The sequence below is a fragment of the Melopsittacus undulatus genome, chromosome 1, assembly GCF_012275295.1.
Source record: "Melopsittacus undulatus isolate bMelUnd1 chromosome 1, bMelUnd1.mat.Z, whole genome shotgun sequence".
Lineage (NCBI taxonomy): Eukaryota > Metazoa > Chordata > Aves > Psittaciformes > Psittaculidae > Melopsittacus > Melopsittacus undulatus.
The window spans coordinates 144,305,334-144,326,953 of NC_047527.1; the positions used below are offsets into that span (position 1 = coordinate 144,305,334).

The 21,620-nt window shown below is 41.0% G+C and overlaps 1 protein-coding gene across 1 annotated transcript in view; it reads left to right on the forward strand.

Moving 5' to 3' along the window:
- Positions 1-268: 268 nt before the first annotated feature.
- CDK13 (cyclin dependent kinase 13) overlaps positions 269-21,620 on the forward strand; it is a 49,872-nt gene continuing 28,520 nt past the window's right edge. Inside the window, 6 exon segments of the mRNA XM_034068474.1 lie at positions 269-837; positions 840-1,924; positions 12,413-13,018; positions 17,013-17,180; positions 17,444-17,583; positions 19,553-19,723. Of these exon segments, the coding sequence (XP_033924365.1) occupies positions 697-837; positions 840-1,924; positions 12,413-13,018; positions 17,013-17,180; positions 17,444-17,583; positions 19,553-19,723 (2,311 nt within the window). The 5' untranslated portion in view covers positions 269-696.

The window sequence follows — 21,620 nt, forward strand, 5'->3', positions numbered from 1 at the left end:
CGCCGCCGGGCCGTGTCCCCAGTGCGTGTGTATGCGTGTGTCACCCGCGCGCCAACGCTCCCGGCCCGCCGGCGACCTCGGGACCGGGCAGGTGGGACCCGCCGTGCAGGGTAAGCGGGCTCGAAGCCAGCGCAGGGCCGGGCGCCGCTACGGACAAGCCCGCCCGGAGGCGGCCCGACACGGCCTGACCCCGCCGCCCGGCCGGGGAGTGGGTGAGGGAGGAGGAGGAGGAGGAGGAGGAGGAGGCGGCGGCCCGGCGTCCGGACTCCCGCGCAGCGCCGCCCGGCGCCGGACGAGGTAGCCGCGGCCCGCGATGAAGTGAGGAGGCCGCCGTGAGCAGACACTTCCGCGTTGCGGGAGGCCGCGCAGGTCTAGCGGGAGGGTCCCGCCGCTCCGCAGCCGCGCCGGCCAGCGCCTGCCCCCGGCCCCGCCACAGGCCTGAGCGCACACTGAGGGACCCTGTATGTGGTGGCGCGGCTCCATGTGAGGCGGCGCGGCGGGGCAGGCTGCGAGGCGGGCCGGGCACCGGCGGCCGGCCGGAGAGCGAGGGAGCGAGTGAGGCCCCGGTGCCGGCCGGCGGGTGTCCCCGGGTGTCTGCGCGGCGCCGGGTCTCCATGGCGCCGGCAGCGCTCTGAGGGAGTCCGCGGTGGTGGATTCCCTAGGCCGCGTCCTCGTCCTCGGCCGTGAGCGAGCTCGATGCCGAGCACCTCGGACGCGGCGGCCGGCGGGAGCGGGGGAAGCCGGGGCTGGGGGAGCGGCGGCAGCAGCTCGGCGGTGGAGGCGGCAGTCGACAAGAAGCGGCTGCATCACCGGAGACGGAAGCGTTTCGCGGCCCAGCCGCAGCCCCCCCCCCGCCGCCGGCCCCTCACCCGCTGCTTTTCCCGCTGCTGCAGCCGCCCCTCCTGCAGCCTCCGCTCCTGCAGCCGCCGCTGCCACCGCAGTCCCTGCTCTTCCTGGCGGCCACCGGTGCCTCCTCCTGCTGCGGGGACGGGGGGGAGCGGAAGCGGCCCCGGGGCAAGCGGCGCTCGGGCTCCCGGCACAAGCGGCGGCGGGGCCGCGGAGGTGGTGGTGGTGGCGGTGGCGGCGGCGGCGCCGGTACCCAGGACGCAGACAAGCGGCGCGGTAGCGGGGGGCTGAGCACGCTGGTGGAGGAGTACGACGATGTGAGCTCCCAGTCCGAAGGGCTGGTGGGTGGCGGCACTACCGGCGGCGGCGCGGGCAGCGGCGGGGGAAGCCCGGCCTCGTCCACGGGCGGTGGCGGTGGGACTCAGCGGCAGAGGTCCGAAGCAGAGCGGAGCAGCCGGTCCCGCCGGGAGCACCGCAGCAGCAGTGGTCGCTCCAAGGAGCGGCACCGGGAGCACCGCCGGCGGGGGGAGGAGAAGGCGCAGCAGGAGGGGGCGTCGGCGGGCCGTGGGTTGACTGAGCCCTCCTCGTCCTCCTCCAAGTCCCGCAGCCGCCACAATCACACCGGGGGCCAGGACCGGGAGGGACTCAAGAGCAGTAGCGGTGGCGGCAGCGACGGCCGCAGGAAGGGCTCCCTCTCTTCGCCCGGCAGCAGCAGGAAGGAGCGTGAGAGCAAAGCGCACCGGAGCCGGACTAAAGCGGCCAAGGAGCCGCCCTCGGCCTACAAGGACCCACCGAAAGCTTACCGAGATGACAAGCCTGAGCCCAGGGCCTACCGGCGGCAGCGCTCGTCCCCCAGCCCCTTGCGGGATGACAGCCCTCCTCTGCACCGCTCCTCGCAGAGCCAGCGCAGCCGCAAGTCGCTCAGCCCGCTGGGCTGCCGCTCGCCTCTAAGCCCCTACAGCCGCCGCCGCTCCCCCAGCTACAGCCGACACAGCTCCTACGAACGCGGCGGGGATGTGTCGCCAAGCCCCTACAGCAGTTGGCGTCGGTCGCGGAGCCCCTACAGCCCCGTTATCCGGTGAGTCCGGGCCTGGCGGTGGGGAGGGAAGGACCGGGATGGGGATCGGTGGAGGAGGGGAGTCGTGGCTGGGGTTGGGCTGGAGGGTAGTCTGGAGAGGCTTGTGTCTATCAACAAAAGGCTTTCCTCTTGCTGCCATGAAAGCTGGGGTGGGGGGAAGGGGAGGGAGGACGTGTACAAAGATCTTCCTGTCCTGTCTCCGAAAGGAAGGGAGATGAGGGTTCCTGTAACACTTATACAGTTAGTTTCTCTCCGTGGGAGACCACCTAAAAGGAAGAAGGCTTTTTAATTACTAAAGAGCATCAGGGCGTTTTCAGCTGAGGGTGATTGAATGGAGATGCTTCTCAGAGGTCAGGTTTCCTGAAGGACCAATTTAGATTTTTAAGTCTTTGCTTGCAAAGTATGATGATTCTCGGATATATTTTCATGTATGTTGCTTCCTAGTATAAAAGAAAGCATGTTAAATGTATTTGTGTTTGTTTTAAATCCCACTAATCTAAAGAGCAAACAAGCTGCTAGGCAATTTGCCTCACAGGTGTTTCGTGCTCTTCTTAGAGGTCTATAGGAAGAGGTGGATTTTCTGTTTTGCTAGGAAAAAGAACCAGTGTCAAGCTTTTTAAAACTGCCACCTGCACTTTACACAATCTATGAAAACATATGTCAGTTCTTTTCCCAGTAAGGTTATGTACATGTATATACTTGAGGTGTGCTTGCAAATCATTGTCTTACTTGTAGTGGGAACTTAAGATGTAAAGGTCAGCGTTGTTGTGACTTTTAAATGGAGAGGAAACAAGGGCTGTTTTCTCTAATCAGATACAAACAGTGTTGTGGAATTAAAGCTTTTCTAAACATTTCAACTTGAAGCAAAACTACTGGAAATTTAAAGCATTTGATTAATACGTACCTATAACTGAAGATTTGTATTTCCCGTGTTGGAATCTTATTGTTGCCTCATTGTTTATAGCCTTTCTCAAATTCACATCTGGACTTCAGTTTCAAATCTATCAAGGTGAATTGCTTGACAAGTGTGTTGTTACCTGAGGCATTACCTGATGTGCTGTCTGAGAACTGTTCTCTGGTGTTAATAACAAGCCCTTTGCTTTGGTTACCATTTGGGGTGTCCCACAGTGTATATGGTGAGGATTCTGAAACCATTTTGGTGTTTCACTGGCTGTTGGTAATCTGCTGTCCTGGTGTGCATCGATGGCTGTTTAAAAGAGCAAAGTAGTGAAACTGTGGCCTACTTTGTTCACGGGAATAAAACAAAGGTGCCTTTGGAAAAGTAGTGATTGTTTTAAGGTATGCCTGTATGGAATAATTTTGTAAACAATAGAGTGTTTCAGGCAGAAAACACTGTAAGTGCACTGAAAAACAGCACATCATCAACTGCTCAAAGTATTTAAGGATACCCTTTAAAAATTACTTCAATAATAGAATAGTTGGACTATTATGTGCATGTTATGGCTTAAACACCCTGGGAAGCAGATTATTTTTTGTAGATGGTTATATCCTGGAATAAGAAAACTATTAACGTGAAGCAAAATTATGTAAGCTTGGTTTGCACTTACAAATAGCTGTATTGGTCAGATTGACAGTAGAGTTCATTTGGATCCTTATGTGCTGACTGATAGGGCTGTAATAAGAGGTATAAGATATGTTGCTCAGGTGACAGTTACAGAACAGAGTTTTGTAGGGGTGTTGTGTTTCTGTTTTTCTGTTGGTAGTGTGCCTGTGATTTTAAGTGTGAGAGTTTAAGTTTCCTTTCTTTGCAACACCTCTGTGGTGTGTAAATCTTCCCTGAGCTTCAGATCTGCTCCTAGGAGTTAGCTTTGTGACTTCACGCCTTCTTTCCTCCCTCCAGTTAAACTGTAATTTGCAGCCTGTCTTTAACTGTGTACAGATAAATTACTTTGTTAACAAATGCAGATTGTCACTGAAGAGGGCAGGGAGTGAAAAGGAGAGGTTGCTATATGTAGAAAGAAAGGTTGGTCTCCGCTATTGTGGCATTCATTGTAAAAACATAATTTTCACAGAAAATGAAAGAAACCAAAGGTGTGCAGATAAGTTCAGTTGTTTGCTTGGTGTGAAGAAATGCAAGCTAGTGTTTCTTTACTTCCATAAAGCTATTATGTATTATGTGTATTGTGGTGGGGAAACAAAGATGGAAAGTGTTTATACGATTGTTTTAGCCATTGAAAACTGTCTTAGTCCCTTTTTGTTTGCTTGACTCTCTGATACTGTGCTCAATACACTGAAATTCTTCTGTGCTGTTTGGATAATGGTATAGTGGCCTCAGACATGATAGAATATTACAGTTTCATGAAGCCAACAGCTTCTTACAGCACCTGTCTTCTTCATCTCGTAGATTTAAAGGCTGAATTCTGGGCTTGTATCCAGCTGTAATGGTGTCAAGACAGTAAGAACTTTGTATGTGACTGAGCATTCCAGGCTGCAAGTCTTTTTGCTCTTTTCATGCTGCATCTCATGTATGTCTTCTGTAATGTTACATGAAATATCAGTTTATTTTGTGGTATAGAAAATGAGAATGAAAGGGTTCTAGCATGCTTGGGAGGCTTGTATGTCTAGGATGCTGATTTCATCTAGGTCCCTGAGCTGCTTAGGGAGAAATTTCTAGTAAACAGTTTAAGAGAAACAAGTGAAGTCAGCTTTGCTCATTTGAATCCTTGCTTTTCTCAAGCAACAGCAGCAGTGCAATTGCAGTGAGTTAAGAGTTTTGAATTGCAGTAGTGACTGTCTCTGGTCTTTCAGTGAGGATTAAAGACATCAGATATGTGTTCCACACTTGGAAAATTCTTTTTGAATGGTAGACTAATTGTCCGTTCCATTATAATAGCAGTACATGTCTGTGTTTTGGGCAAACTGATTGTTTGACCTGTTTCCATTTGTTGGATGAAACTTCTTTATTTGCTGCTGGTGCATGTGTTACTGTATTTTGTTGTGGAGAATTACACAACTGTTCTGAAGTAACACATGCACATTTTTGAAATGTGAATTCTCCCATAATACCAAAAGTATGAAGTATTTATTTCTCTACCGATATGCTAACTGGATTAAAAGAATCACAAGGACAAAAAGTGTGGGAGGGGAGATAACCCTATGGTTAACAAAATAAGGAAAGGCAGTAGGGCAATAGGAAGAGACCTGTTTTTCATAACTTCAGTCAGGTCATGTTATGTGATCACACATTTAATTCAGTTAGCTGTATAGATGAGTAGTCACATTCCAAATTTGGATACACCTACCCATCTGCCTAGATACAAGTAAGTAGGTGGGGCACTACTACCCTAGTACTACTGTGTATGTGCATGTTGTTTATAGGAAAAATACAACATTTCTTATTGGTGCTATAGAACCATCTCATTCTCTAACTGTAGGTAGTCCTGTAGTAGTGAAGGGCTGCAAAAGTATGGATTGTTTATGTTCAAAACCAAAATACCGTAGGGAAAATGGTAAAATGCATATTCAGGTAGTAAATGCCTACTTCATGAAGAAGATGTGATTTGGTCCATTGATATAAAAATACCTTTTAGTCCATTAATTCTTCTACTTTTGGACTTAAAAGGAGTAAGAGAGGTCTTCAAACATTTTTTTTCCCCTGTGTTTGATGAATATACATAAAGCCCTCTAATCTTGTTTTGTAAAACTGTATTTTGCAGAAATTGAAATGGAAGGCTGTAGGTTTTCACTGTTTGGAGTAACTAATTCTTCCAGTGAGTGTTGAGTCTCTTGATCTAGTGTGTATTCTGAATTTATGAAGATCGGTTTTGTTACTTGGCAGTGGGCTTTACCTTTTGCCCAACGGTGTTGATGTATCTTTCCTTTTCCTTGTTGCACTGCTTCTTTCCATACTGGGGGAAGGGACTTGATGTAAAAAACTAGTATTTTTTTTAATGTGTTTAGAACACCGCATTTGAGCTGAATCTTTGCTGGTTGATTTCTTTGTAGGCCATGTTCTCATCTTAAAATACAAAGTTATAAAGTCAATTCAAGAACCAAATCAGGCCCGTGTTCAGAATTTCCCTGTATTCTATACTGAATGTATTGGAGACCCTTTTAAAGGTTCATGTTTTGAAGCAGTGAGGAAAGTTATGTAGTCTTCATGCACAAAGCAGCTGAGTAGGTTGTTTGCAGAGCTGCTTAAAATACAACCTTGAACTAGGGGCTAGAGAAAATAAATGAAATTAAGTAATAAGATGGCAAGTGAACACTATTATGTCTTAAAGAAATTATGTTTGCCTGGTAGCAGAGCACAGAAAAGCTATATTGTCTGAATTACAGTGTTTTGTCAAGGTGGTTTATGCTACTGAGTGGTGTCTTGGAAGATCTTCAGTAAGGCCAGTTGATAAAGTTTAGGTCTCCCTTTTTAAATACACTGTGTCATTATTATGCAGGGGAAGATGGCAGTGCTTAGTAGTGCAATGTAGTTGATGAAAGAGCTGAGCTACAGTGGGTGTTTAAATTCCTTCTGTCTGTTGGTTTTTTACTCTTATTCTCATGAATCCCTTTGTCCTGTATTTTATCAGAAAGTTACTGACAGAATCAGTTCCCTTGTTCAACTCCATGGACTCTGATACATAATATAACGCAATTTGCACTTAGGTAAAATGCATAGCTGGCTACTAGCACCTTGGATTTAGTGCACTCTTGAAGTGGTTGGGAAGAAAAAAGGTTTTTAAGTTTACAAACATGACATGATAATACTTGACTGTTCTTATTTGCCAAGAAAATGCAGTGCCTTTTTTTTTGTATTAAAATGAAGGAAGGATTGGAAAGGGAAAGAAGCACCCAGAAAAGTAGCAGGGCAGGAAAAGCCACATAAAACTGAGCAAGACCTTTATACCTGGGGACCTAATGTGTAACACTATCGTTTCTCTTTCCTCTGCTTTCAGATATCAGGATAGTAAACTATAGCACCCTTAAGCATTATTATTTAGAACTCTTTCATTCCATGCTTAGGAATGTAGTGTTTTGTTAATTAAGAAATCCTCATTAATAAATCTACTGTTGGTAATTGGTAAGTGCAATAGAATGTTGCCTTGCGAGAAGGAGGAATATTGTAACAGTCTTGAAATTTATAGCTAATTGCACTTTGATATCTGAAGTAGTTTTTTATACGGTGGGTATATTGTATTAATTAAGCAGAGAAAAAATGAATACCAGATTGTTTTATGAAGTCTAGGGTGCTAAGCAAAAAACATTGAAAACCTGTAATACCTAAACTAACCTTTAGTTATTATTTCTTAAAGGGAGGGAAAAAAGCCCCACAATGTTTTTGTTGTTCTGAGAAATGGAAGAAAGCATTGCTGAGATCTGATTTCAGTGTGACTTCTTTACTAGTGCTTTCTTCTGACCAGTTTTCTTGAAATCTGCTCTTCTCCTATGTGCTTTGTAGAAAATGCCTTCAACTCCTTCCCTCCCTTCCCCCTCCCAATTTATTTTGTAACTACACGTAATATTGTGTAATTACTTCATTTGCTCTTTGCAGCTAATCTGGTTATGCTCCTAGTCTCCTTTGTTGCTGTCTCTGGGGAAGAAAAAAAGCAGCTTTAGAACTTCTTAGATCTAATGCAGAGTAGTCCTACAGATACGATAAAACCATACTGAAATATGTATGATTCAGAAGTGATTTTATGAATGTCATGAAGTCTGTAAATTATCCTCTCTGTAGGAATATAGACCTGTGTGAAGTGTCCTGTACTCAGCAGTGTTGAGGCTGCATGTTGAATCCTATGTTCAGTTCTAGGCCCCTCACTACAAGAGAGACATTGAGGTGATGAAGAGGGGGTAGAGAAGGGCAATGGAGCTGGTGCAGGGACTGGAGCACAAGTGTGATGGGGAAGGGCTGAGGGACCCGAGGGGGTTTAATCTGGAGAAGAGAAGGCTCAGGGAGACCTTATAGCTCCCTACAACTGCCTGACAGGAGGATGGAGCCAGAAGGGGACTGGTCTCTGCTCCCAAGGAACAAGGTATGGGACAAGAGCAAACGGCCTCAAGCTGTACCAGGGGAGCTTTAAATGGAGATGAGAACAATTCCTTCCCTAAAGGGTGCTCAGGCATCGGAACAGGCTGCCTGGGGTAGTGCTGGAGTCACCATCCCTGGAAGTCTTCACACACTGTGTAGGTGAGACCCTCAGTGACGTGGGTTAGTGGTGGCCTTGGCAGTGCTGGGGTAAAGGTTGGACTTGACCTTAAAGGTCCTTTCCAATCTCATTGGTTCTGTGCTCATAGAAGGCTCTGAGTGGCTAAGTATGGCAAAGGTTCCGCCTCATTTACAAGTACTTTTGTGTGCAGATAGAAGCCTAGAAGTCTTGGAGGAAACTTAGCAGAAGCAGTGGTTTCTCAGTAGTCTGTCCTCATGTGTGTTACCAGAAGATGCTGGTGCTTTTGACTTCGGAGATTGGGCTGTACCCCTTATATGTAGCACACTTCCTCATCTCTCTAGTCTTGAAGGGAAAAATGTTTGTATTGTTTTGGATTTGTTTGCTGTTGGCAATGCAGTTCTGTGCAGTTGGAGCCACTGTTCTTTGGTTCCTGTTTACTGTGTTAAAAGCAAACTTATCTGAAGACAAAATAGGTGGTGACAAATGTACAATAAGGTGTTTCATATATATGTGTATGAGGCATGCACACATGTTTAATAGAAATCTGTTGGAAGATTTAGAGAGTACTGTATGTTTCAGATGTTTTTCCTGGTGTTTTTTTCAGGGCCCCAGTAAAATGTCAGCTCTGAACAGAGTGAATTGTTGGTTGGTTTTATTACTTGTAAGGCAGTATTTGTCCTATCTTGAATTCTGTATATGCTTCTGTGGGAAAGCTTGTTAAAGTCCATAATTTTGGTTTTGTGCCGTTTTTAATAAATGGAAACTTGTACATAAATTTTGTTCAGTCTGGAAGGTTCTCTTGGGACTTTTGAATTACCATTGATGAAAGAAAGTAATAGTTAAATATTGGAGAAGATTGTTATGCTTATGAAAACAGCAGATTTTATCATTGTAACTTGAATAACTTGCACTTGACAAAACTGCCTTTTATGTAAGATTCAGCATTTGTCTCTTGAAAGTGTTAATGTTTTTGCTGTAATTCTCGGGTTGAGCTCAGTGGACAAAAAGGGATTCTTGCAAAGGTCTTTTAAGATGCCAAAGGAAGTTCTAGTTTATTATTAGCACAGACATGCAGTATATAATGCAACATGAATTTTTTTGCTGATGTAAATTTAAATAATGAAAAACTTATGAAAGAAATGGACCAGTGCAGAGATTATACTCAGTCAACATATTTCATAACTAGGCCATTATCATTTGGATCTGGTGTTAAGGGCTGTATGTACTGGAACTGAAACTTAAATATTTGTGTGTTATGTGTATTTGCTGCCTCCCACACAGATGTAGTTCTGACATGAGCAAGTTATGCTGCTGTAATTTGGGGTTTGAAACCTGGGATGGAGAATGGTTAGAGTTTTTTGTTGTTGAGCTTGTGTAAATCAATGTTCACATCCAGGCTCTCCTGATTGCTGTTGGTAAAATATGTACATCAATCCACTGGCAACACTTGACTTCCTTACATGTTTGTTTTTGAAGAGAAAGTAAACATTTAGGTTATTTTTGCCCCAGCTTTTCCGAAGTGCCTTTTCCTCACCATGTTATGATAGTTGATAAGTGAGCTTTAATAGTCATTAATTTGAACATATTTTCTCATTTCATCCTTAATAGTGATATAAAGGAACCTCTTTTGTTTTTGAACCAAAGTGGAATAGAAACAGCCTTAGGATATATGGTCTCAGCAACTGCAGTGTTTTAAGCTGCTACTTCTCTTTTCAAGTGTATGTGGAATTAGGTCCAGGTTGTTTGTGACATAGATTATATATGGCATCTTTCAAAACAACCAGCTCACCCGACAGAACCCAAACAAACCAGTAACTGTACTTATGAAAGAAATGTATCTGATTTTTAGACCATTAGGGCATGTTTTAAGTTTAGTACAGGTTGCAGTGAAGTGATTCAGCGTGGAGGTTATGTCTGCAGGTAACTGAGCAAGTGACTGTTTAAAATAGCTGATCTAGGAACAAGATGTGCAAGCAAATGTTTTCCAAGGCAGGTCAGCAGTATCCTCAGAAATTATGTGCCATTTATAGAAGTCAGTTTAGGACTAATGGGGCTTATTAGCTTGTGCTTGATGCTGGAGAAATATAATTATATTGCTTGTACAGCTGGTGTGGATCTGTAGCAGTATATCTCTGCCTGAGATAATAATTCCTCTCAGAAGGTGAGAGAATGGTGTGAGGAGAGCTCTGGCCCAGCAATTGAAGTGTATGTATTGTCTGGATAGTCTCAGCCCCCCTTTATCTTCAACTACCCCATCTTAACTGTGTATTATGGAACTTTCTACTTTTCCACTTTTACTCTGGTTTGGCTAAGCTTCTGAAAACATTCTATGCTATTTAATACTTAAATTTACAAAGTAATAATGAGAAAAGTAACTTTGGTCCTTTCCAACTCTAACCATGTGATGATTCATAATGGAACACACGTGAGTTTTCAAGGGAGTTTTTCTAACCAATATAATGTTTTTATTTGTTTTTTAATGAGCGTGGACATTGATATCTCTCTACTGAAGTGAACCAAAACATGAAATTTGTGTTGAAAATTTAGAGAGGACCTTTATTTCTGAAAGTATTAAAATCTTCTGTCATTTTTATGATGATTGTTGTTCTTGTTCTTTATTATTGCCATCTGTCATTGTTACCCTGCTCTATAAACTCTCTCTTTTGTAGAGAAAACTCTACAAAACCTACTTCCTGGCATAGAATTGAACTGTGTTAGTTTCAGAGTTGTCCTCAGATAGGGTTTGAGATGTATTTTTATTTTTTCCTTTCAAGGGTCTTTAGACATTTGGATCAATTTTAGTTTTACCTATAGAATGTTGAAGCTTGGGCATTAATATACAGCGTGCATGCCTACACGTTGTTTTTAATGACTTCTACATAATCTTGATTTGCCTCAATTACTTTTTATGTTGCTTTAGAAAGACGATTGACAGTTCTATTTATAATGCAGTGAAAAAGTGTGAATTTGGAAATCAGTAAATATGGCAAACGATAGAAACACTATAGTATATTATTTTTTCTGTTGAAGCCTTGAAATGTGATTTCTTGTGTTGACAGTTAAAACTGAATTAATTTAATTGTTACTAAAATTTGACATTGGGGTGTATAGTCCTGACCATAATGATTGTAGTTGGCTGCTGCTTTTTGTTTGACTGGTTTCACTTTGGCAGATTCGGTATACAGGTGCTCTCTTTTGAACTTTGAAATTCTTCTGTCCCCGTGAAGTCTTACTTATGCTATTGCTTGATACTTTTTGCATTGTCCAGCTGATGAATACACTTTTTTTTTAATCCTGATTATACTTTTTCCTCTCCTTCAAGTGATATACTCAAGCAAAACAGATTTCCATCACACTTCAATCAAGAAAATACTAGCAAATTGGGTGAATACCCTTGCTATTCTTAGTATGGTAAAATGGATTAAATCCCCCACGTTTCAATTCTTTCATAACATTTCTGTGTAGTAGCAGTGAATTAGGCTACTGGACTTGTTCCACACCCTTCACCTCAGTTAATTTTTTTCCTTTTTAATGAAGAACTCACTCAAAACTTTTACAAGGTCAATTAGGGTATATCTTTGAAAAATAATTCATTAAATGGTATTTTGGCACAGTAAAAGTTTGTTTTTCTAACTGTTCAGGTTCCTCACAACTGCCCTCATTCTGCCTTGTTTTCCTGCTGTGTTCTTGTAGATGGTTTAGATATTTGTAACTTATTTCATTTTTTGTCCATTAGTCTCTGTATTTTGATGCAGGCAGAGCATAGGTCTGCTTGGTGAATATGTTTGTTTATCGGTAGCTATAACAAGTATTGGATAGGGTTGTTTTGTCTTTTATTCCAACTGATTTTAATGACAGTTGTGAAGTGTGTGTAGCTGCTACAACTACTGCTTCTGTGTTGGGTTTAGGTTTTTCTTTTCATGTTGTTACATTAATTTCATTTTGTTGAATTCTGATTGTGTAGCTAGGTGAATTTTTCTCAAATACAGCATGTACTCACTGTGTTTGCACAAGTTGCATAGGACCGGATTTTCTTTAAAGGTAAGAAATGTATCTGATAAATAATGAGGAGAAAGGAATATATCTGTCCTATAGGTATACTTGTATTTTGCAGTTCTTTAAAGGGATAAGCCATGCCTTAAGAAAGTTTTAACATGTTCTATCAGCCTGTTTAGATATAGAATCTTGACCAACTAACTCTAGATTATTAATGTACAATCTTTACTATTTCACAGGCTTCTGTTTATTCTGGAAGCATAATGATAATGGTTGGTTTAAAAACCAAGTAGTTTGTGAAAAACACAGATACACTGGGAAAGCAGATAGGCTAAATTTAACTGGGCGAATCTTTACTCTTTTGAAACAGGAGATCAGCAAAATCTCGAAGTAGAAGTCCATATTCATCAAGGCACTCAAGGTCTCGTAGCAGACACAGACTGTCTAGATCCAGAAGTCGTCATTCAAGTATCTCTCCTAGTACATTGACTCTGAAGAGTAGCCTTGCTGCTGAGCTGAACAAAAACAAGAAAGCAAGAGCTGCTGAGGCAGCCAAAGCCAGTGCAAAAGCTTCCAATACTTCAACACCTACTAAGGGAAGTACTGATGCTGCTGTAAGTGCACCTCAAGTGAACAATGTAAAGGACCTGAAGAAAATAAAAACTGAGCATACACCTTCTCCTACAAGCAGTGTGAATTTGAAGAATGACAAGGCAAAAGCAAAGGTCTCACTTCCTGAAACAAAAGGGGAAAATAATTTAATTGCTGACAAAACTACTAAACAGAAACCTACAGCAGTAAAAGAGAATAAACCAGCTGTAGTAAAACAGCCACCCATCACTGTAAAAGAGAAAAGCAAACCAAGTACACCAAGTGTAGTAACCAAGGAGAAGGAGCGAGTTGTTACGTTACCAACCTCCACACTGCCACCCTTGCCTTTGCCTCCCACGCTGCCTGAAGATAAAGAAACTGATAGGTGGGTTGTGGCATTGCTTTTTGATGTTGTCTGTTCCTTTTCATTCTTGTTGTTGTTTAGGTTTGTTTGTTTGTTCTCATTATTGCCCTTGGAAAATGAATATAAACTTATTTGCTAAATCAGGCTGATGCATTAGGTAGATCTTGCTCTTGTTTAACGTGGAAGCTCTTGGTGAAATGAAGGAATTTGATCTGGAAATAAAAATAATTGAACTCATTCTTGAAAAGAGAAGGATTTAGTTAGGAGGAATGTTTCAATAAAAAGTACATTAGAGAGGTGATTAAAAATTGCTGATACATAATAGCTTTGGACTAACGCAAGGATGTATTCAAGGTATCGGGATTTCAAGTTTGGTGCAAACATGTATGTTGGGAAAGTTGAACTCAATAGCAATATGTGAATTCTTTAATTAGCTGGGGCTTGAAGTAAAGATTCTCTTCCCTCTGGAAGGCAATTGTTTTTATAGCTGTGTCTTATTTTAATGTAATTTATCTCAGAGATCAGTTATTTTGGGTATGTATAGTGGAAGTGACGTTCATGACTTGTCATTGGTGTTAACTTTTGAAGTGTAAAAATTGGTCTGTAGTGAAGAAATTCATGTCTGTTCCAACTGTCATTTGAGTTTAGACTACATTAAGTCTCCTCATAATCCTAACAGAGAATCTGTGGTGTGATTTATTTTGGAAAACTATGCTGTTGAGCTGTAATTTACTGTTTTTCTTTTGGTTTGGCGAACAAGTTGAGGGAAGTTACTTCTGTTTTTACTCATGGTCTTACATGCCTCACACATCGATACAAGAAGGCAACTTCTTACAACAAGTAAACTGAAGTTTTTTAGCATTAAAGTAATAACTAGCTTTGTAAGAAAACAAACTGTAAAAGCAAAATTCAGAACTTTTTTCAGAACTGTATATTTCATATCTGTAAAACTAGCCTGTCTTATTCTTTGAGAAGTGTGTAGTGTTTCTTTAGTTAGTAAAAGTAGTTATAACTAAAGGTGTAAATGTTTCTCTTGTATTTGCTGGTAATTTAATGCTACATTAAACATTAGCATGCACAGGAAACCTTGGCAAATAAATCTAACCTGACAATGTATTATTTACTTATTTTAGTAGTAGAAGAGAAATTGTGTTTCTTGCCCTTCAGCACTCTAGCAATGTCATTCAAGTTGTTCAGAAGCACATATGTATGGCAGATGTGCTGCTGCATTTGTATTTATGACAAAGCCATCCTCCCTGGGTAAACGGGATTTCTGACACTGTTACTTGAGAGCAAGATTTAATGTTTTAAGTAAAAACTGGTCTAACTGGTTTAGTAAGTATATACGTGATTGTCATTGCAGTATTAATTGTGATAAAATTAAATGAGATTTCAACTTGAAGCTGGCTAATTGCTTGTCATTGTTAGTGTTTTTTAATGTGATACCTGTTTTAAGCATAGCTAAACTGCGTGGAGGAATTAAACTACAGTTAAGCTATGGTTCTGTCAGCACTGGTAAGCTTTGCTTAGTTTTGCCTGTAGCATTTGGTACACTTCAGATCAGAATGGTTGAGATTACAAGTTGTGATAAAGCTTAAGTCCTCAAAGAAAAATGATCAGTGTTTTTTAGGGGGGATGAGGGCAAAGCATGTTTACCTTAGGCTCAGAGATACTATGGGGAAATTATGCCAACAAAGAAAGCTTGATATACTGTGCAGAACTGTCTGGTTCGTAATGTTGTGTTAGTTGTCACGTTCAGCAAGGACTGATAAACCCACAAATATACTGCCTAAAGAAACAACAGTGTTGTAGAACCACTGTGTGGGTTAGCTGAAAGAGAAAACTCTTCTGGTGGTCAATGATGTGAGATTTCACAGACCTGAAATAAAGGCAGTTTTTGACTGCTTCTGTTTTCATGTACCAATTTCAAGATCTGTTTCAGAACTTCTGATATATTGTACTTTTGCTAATTGTGAAAGCTTCGGGTCCATATTTTGAGAGAAACAGAAATACATGAACTTGAAAATCTAAGATTTATGTTCTTTACCATGCACTGTATAGCATGTTAACCATTATATTTGTGATAAGGGCAGCATATGTTTCCTTGAGGTACTTGTTTAAATTCAGGCAGTGGCAGCTTGAGAAGTGGTAGAAGACATTCAGGTGTTCTGTTTTCATGGGGAAGCATGGACATACACAAAACATTGGAATGTTTTATTTAAATATATAAAGATTGCTAACTGCAGTTAATGTAAGAGAGAACATACTCATTCTCCATGATGGAAGATTGTAAGATACTTCCATTTACAGAAGTTCCTGCTTTATATATGAAACTAGGTAAGCAGCTGCAGAAAAACCTCCAGATAGGTTCCTAGAGAAGGATGTTGACAGTAAAGTAGTATTGTTTAGCAAGTGCAGCTATCTTGGAAAATATCCTTTGAAAGCACGACAGAAAGTTTTCTTGATGCAATGATGGAATTTGACATTTAAAGAGTGAATATTATATGACAGTCCTGTGGGAGAGAAACAGTTCTGTAATTATATAAAGTCTTGTCATGGTTTAAGCCCAGCCACTAACTCAGAACCACGCAGCTGCTCGCTCCTGAAGGGATGGCGAGGAGAATCGAAAGAACTCCCATGGTTTGAGATCAGAACAGTACAGTAACTAAGGTATAATACATATCACTACTGCTACCACCAGTAATAATAAGGGAAATATCAAGGGGAGAGAATATAAAACTAAAAGGGAAAGGGGAAAAAACCCAGTAAACACAAATGATGTACAATACAATTGCTTACCACCCGCTGACTGGTACACAGCTCGAGCCGGGCAGCGATCTGAGCCTTCAAGGTTAACTCCCCTCAGTTCATACACTGGGCATGATGTGCTGTGGTATAGAATACCCCTTAGGTTGGTTGGGGTCAGGTGTCATGTTTCTGTTCTCTCCTGGCTTCTTGTGCCCCTCCTCACTGGCAGTAGCTTGAGACTGAAAAGTCCTTGGTCAGGGTAAGCGTTACTTAGGAACCACTAAAATGCCAGTGTTCTCAGACTAAAGTCAAAACACAGCACTAGCACCAGCTACTAGGAAGAAGAAAAGTAACTGTTACAGCTGAAACTAGACAAGTCTAAAGATGGTTGTGGCTTTAAAATTGCTGGATATGCTGTAGCTGCACAAATCAAGCTGAACTAAAGGAAGTTCTGGTAACATGGCACCATGTGTTAAAAAAAAGAATATTCTGCAGCAAGTGCACTGCTTTCAGAATTTCCTATTAGAATAAGGAGAGCATCTCTAGAATAATTGTGTACAGTAATTGCTAAAGGAATACTCTGCTGTACATGTGTTTGGGGGATTTTTGTTAAGGCAGAGATTGACTGTCAGTATCTGATAACTAGTCATAGTTGATGATTAAAAAAATGGTGAGATATCAGTAACCCATGGCAGAGAAACATTTAGTCATTTCTTCATCTGATTTTTTTCTTCCTCCCACTTGATTTGCATGCTGATCACTAGGAACATATTGAATATGGAGTGTTTCAGGAAATGTATGAGATGGGAACCTGTAAAAGAGGTGGTGTGGACTGCCTTGTAATGCCCTGCAGTATTACCGTAACTGTGAAGCTCATCGTCTCTGGAGACCAACTTTATAGAGAACTGGATTAGGATAATCTTCTCTTTTATGTGAGAAGTCAGAATAAGACTTTACCACTGCACTTTTGGTATCTGTTGGCGCTTGAGCTCTAAATGTTCTTAATAGTCTAGGCTATAAGCTTGGGAAGAAGCTTGTGTGGCTGAAGAAGTCTGGTCTGGTAAGGCTTGCTGTGTCATCGAACCTCAGAAAGATTAGGTTTCATAGTTCCTGAAGAATTATAGCATTTGAAGAGCAGATATTTTAAATGTTGATGCATCAAGAGCCTAGAATGTATTTTGAAAAGTAATTCCAATAGGTTTTCCTTTATTTATGTTAATATCATTCTATGTTCAACCTGATAGTAAAATTGTGTGTTTTTTAATAGTTTGCAAGAGAATCTGTCAGTGAAGTCAGTTAAAGAAACAGAGAAGAAACTTCGCCATCTGCTTGCAGATTTGCCACTTCCACCTGAGTTGCCTGGAGGAGCTGACTTATCTAAAAGTCCTGAAGAAAAGAAACCAGCAGTTCAGATACACAGCAAGAGAAGACCAAAGTACGTTTAGTAGACTTTATAAAGCCTATCAAGCAAGTAGAAGTGATAAGTTTCTCTAAAATATATTCTTTTCCAAATTATTCTGATGTTTAATGACTTTTTAACATAATGAGGCTGAAATCAAACTGCAAGGTTTATTACCACTTAATGGTAGTAAGTACATAATAATGTTTCCTAAATATTTAGTGCTGGGGGTCTTGTCAGAGTGAAAACAATCCTTAGATGTATTAGCTCTATTCTTAGAAATGTTTGTTATTTTCTAGAATATGTGGACCACGACATGGTGAAACAAAAGAAAAAGAAATAGATTGGGGAAAGCGCTGTGTGGATAAATTTGATATCATTGGTATTATTGGTGAAGGCACTTACGGACAAGTTTACAAAGCCAGAGATAAAGACACAGGTAAGTCCAGAAAAAGTGAATGTAATCCTGCTGTTCTAAAGTGACCAGGACATTGGGTTTGTTTTCATATGAACTGTGTGGTGTTCTGCCTTCTGATGTTTGGAAAGTTTTTAGTTGTTGGTTTGTTTAGTTTTAAATCTAGATTTAGTCTTAACTCAGAAGGCATCTTTTGCTGCCTTGGAAAGAATAATTTATCCATAAAACTGTGGCTGAAAGCAAGCTGAATGCTCTTAATTTCTAATTCTTACGAGTTTTGGTGCTTCGCACTAGCTAGCGAAGAAAAGAGGGTAAATACTCCAGGGAAACAAAATGGGACCCTAGACAGGATGACCAGTAATGAAGCTTGTGAAGGGATGTAAGGGTTAAAGAAGCTATGCATGAGATTTAGCCATTTTTCTTCTTTGTATTCCAGTGGTCATTAGCTGACAGGAAGAGAAGCTGCCTCTGTGCAGCAGAGCCCTGAAGTGTTGCATATTGGGTATTTTTCTTGCAGTATGACTCCAACAGTGACATAGGTTTTAAATTTCATGTTAAACTATTGCTAAAATAAGCAAGCATCACCACTGTGATATGCACGAATGCTGTCACTACTTCTAATGTATTGAAATGGATTCTTCATATGTACTGTATGTTGCTTGATCTTACAATGTCCAATTAGTAGTTCTTGATGTGACTGCTTGCCCTTCTGGCTTATTTGTGCATGCTTTGAATGCTGGATAATTTCCTACTTCAGCAGTAGCTGAGTCACATAGGATCACATACCAGCCTCACTTCTTTCTTTCTAATCTCCAGGAGAATGAGCAGTGTAATTATAATTCCTCCGTCATTCTTCGCCTGTGCTTGTCTCAGTTTGCAACCTTTAGTTCTTTAGTTGAACTGTCACAGATCTCATATTTTACCATCACCTTGGGAAACATTGCAAATCATTGTTAGGAGCTTCCTCCTACTCACCTAGGATTTTGTTGTTTGCATATTTAAGTTGTTAATCTAACCATAACCATATTGCCTCTTTAGCAAGCGTAAGCCTCTTTGTGTGGCAATCATTGCTGAACCTCCACTAGAAGCTGTTTCTCTCTGTATTGAATGGTTCCATACAGTTACAGCAAACCTTCCATTAGCCTTGAATTCAAACCCTGTGCAGAGTGGAATTAAAACTGTTGAGATGCCTTATGACAAGGTGTGCAATGGGCTTTCAAAGCAAGTGGATGTTGTGTCATGTTGAAATGTGACCTATTGCGTATATGTATCATACATGGGTGTACAATAAGTCCTTTCTAGAGTTAACAAAGATATGTGTGCTGTCAGTAAGCTTGCAGGGCACTGCAATAAACTTTCAAGAACAAAATGGTTGAGCTGGCATACAGTATTTTGATATCCTCCATCATGAGCTCCTGCCATTTTGCAGAACCCAGGCCAGCCTGCAGTGGAATAATAAGGAAAATTTGTCTTTAGTGTAAACATGGCAGTGACAGTTCTCCTATTGGGAAGTATATGGAAGAATTAGAGAATTCTTTAGTCATCTGCCTCATCTTGAGCTATGTGGTTTTTCTAGCTAGATACATGCATTCTGACCTATGGTATTGTAGTAACAAGAAACAAAGCAGATGTGGGCCTCTGTCTCTAAGGCTGCTGTGATAATCACTTTTACTTGGGGTTTATTGAAAGATTTGATGCGGAGTATCAGGACACAGGTGAATGGGGTGTATGGGAAGAAGATGACAGGCCTTACAGTGGGTAGCTGAAAATTCTCATTTATAGCTTTGCTTCTCCATGTGATAGTTTCCCAGCAACAGTTAATTCTGTTTCCATTCAGCATAGAGTTTGGTGCAAGCATCAAAATGTTAACTGTTTAGTTTGCTCAGAAACGGTAACAAGTGGGAAGGCTTTAAAAAACAAATGAGCAAACACAGTACTAAATCACGTAGTTTGTTTGGTAATCTTAATGGCTTGTATTTAAATTTTCTCTTAGGGGAAATGGTGGCACTAAAGAAAGTACGTCTGGATAATGAAAAGGAAGGGTTTCCCATAACAGCTATTCGGGAGATTAAGATTCTTCGACAGCTTAATCACCAAAGCATTATCAACATGAAGGAAATAGTGACAGACAAGGAAGATGCTTTGGACTTCAAGAAGGACAAAGGTATGTACAGTAATGCAGGAATAGCTGTTTCTGGTTCCGTTCCTAATACAGTAGTCTGTGATGATGGATTTGAAGTTCTACTTCATTAAAAAAATGTGTAAATTGTGAGGCTTGTCAAGGGACTTTAATTACTAGTATAAGTCCTTTATTTAGCTCAGCTATGCCTTTTGCTCATAGGAGGGTTTTTGCAAGTATCTTGTGGGATAAGAAAATATAATGATTCCAGTTTTGCAGGAGAGGAACAAGTGTTTGACTTCTTGACACTCACAGATTAGGGAGGCCCGCAACAATAGCAAGATCTTAATTTTTTTTTTTAGCCTTTTATTTTTCTCCTTATATTTTCTTATATCATTTAGACTACTGTAGGCTCAATGCTGAAGAGGTGTTTTTCATTGTAGGCTTTGACTTTTGAGATGTGTTTTAGTCAGTTTTTCTTATGTGTGTTTTGAAGGCTAGAAGAAGGATAAGAAGATTTGTGTGGTAGGGATGTTTTTCCCCCAAATAAAAGACATGCAGACTTTTACTCTTTTGGTTCCTTCAGTGTCAAGTCTGTCTTGTTTGAGTTACTGCAGCCTGGAGAATAAAGCAGACAGTGCAAATCATGCAGTGTTGGTGCTTGGTGCTTTTGGTACTGGAGGGGTCATTTTGTCTTCGGAGGACATTTCCTTTTAGGTCCAAGTCTTATAAACTTCTTTTTGGGGTATTTGAATGTTCAGTGGGCAATTTGCTAGATGGCTTGGCTGAGGAGGGTATTTGGAATGTGATATCTCTGCTTATTCCTGGCTTTCCTTCCCAGAGCTTTTATAGAGCATGCCCAGCTCCAGTGTGGGTAGAAAACACTGTATGTTGCTGCAGAGCCAGCAGAAACACTGGGTGACATCATGATGAATCAGAAAATAGCTGTCAAAATTAAGCAGGAATTAGGTTGGTTTTTTTTCCTAGCATCTTTAGGAAGTATAATACATTCAAGTGTTACATATACAAATACAGCACTGCCAAGCTGGTTTTTTTTACTGTGTTTGGAAGTAGAAACCATCTAGCAAAGGAGCTTCTCTGCATATGTGCAGGTTTAGTGGTTAGCACCCGCTCTGAATCCCAACAGTATGCAACAGCCAGTTTAGGCTTTTCATGTGAAGCTTGTACTGAGTTTTAATTAGGTCTAACCTACTTGGCTAATGAGTCCACACTGAGCCTTGACTTAAAACTTAATAACTCATTAATTAATTGTCTCTCTTTCTGTTTGGTGCCATGTCTAGGATTGAATTGTAAATTTTTTTTGGTGTACTTCAAACTGTCTCATTAATTTCAAATGTATTTTTCTTTTGCCCAAGTCTATATTTGTGCTTTTGATATTGCTTTCATGTAATTCCTCATTTAACAGCTTATTAAAACAGTTATTTTCAGAAAACTTGCAAGGGAAGCGGTTTCTCTGGAGATGATAGAACCAAATTCATTTCTGAAAGCATTAGCATGATAAAGAGACTGTGCTGTTATGATTTGTCTGTGAAAAGATGGAGGCCTTGTTTGGTTTTTTTTATTTCCAGGCAGTGCATTCTGTATTTCTCTAATGAGTAGTTCATTGTGAGATGGAGGTTTATAGTAGAGATGTTGTGGCCAAATCATAGTCTATGCAGGGAACAAATGAATGCAAGTGGGAGGGAGTTTGATCATCTTCACAGTAAAACATTGAAACACAAAAGTAGGCTGCTTGGTTTAAGAAGGAACCATTATAGAAATGGTAGAGCTTACAGCAGAAGTGTTTTGCCCTCTGAATATACTTATGCTTAATGTACATTATATGCTTGTCTTAGCTTTGGAATATAACTTTTACAAAACCCTGCTGATAGACCATTTGTAAAAGTAGGGAATGGGAACATTTGTTCTAACACATGTTCTC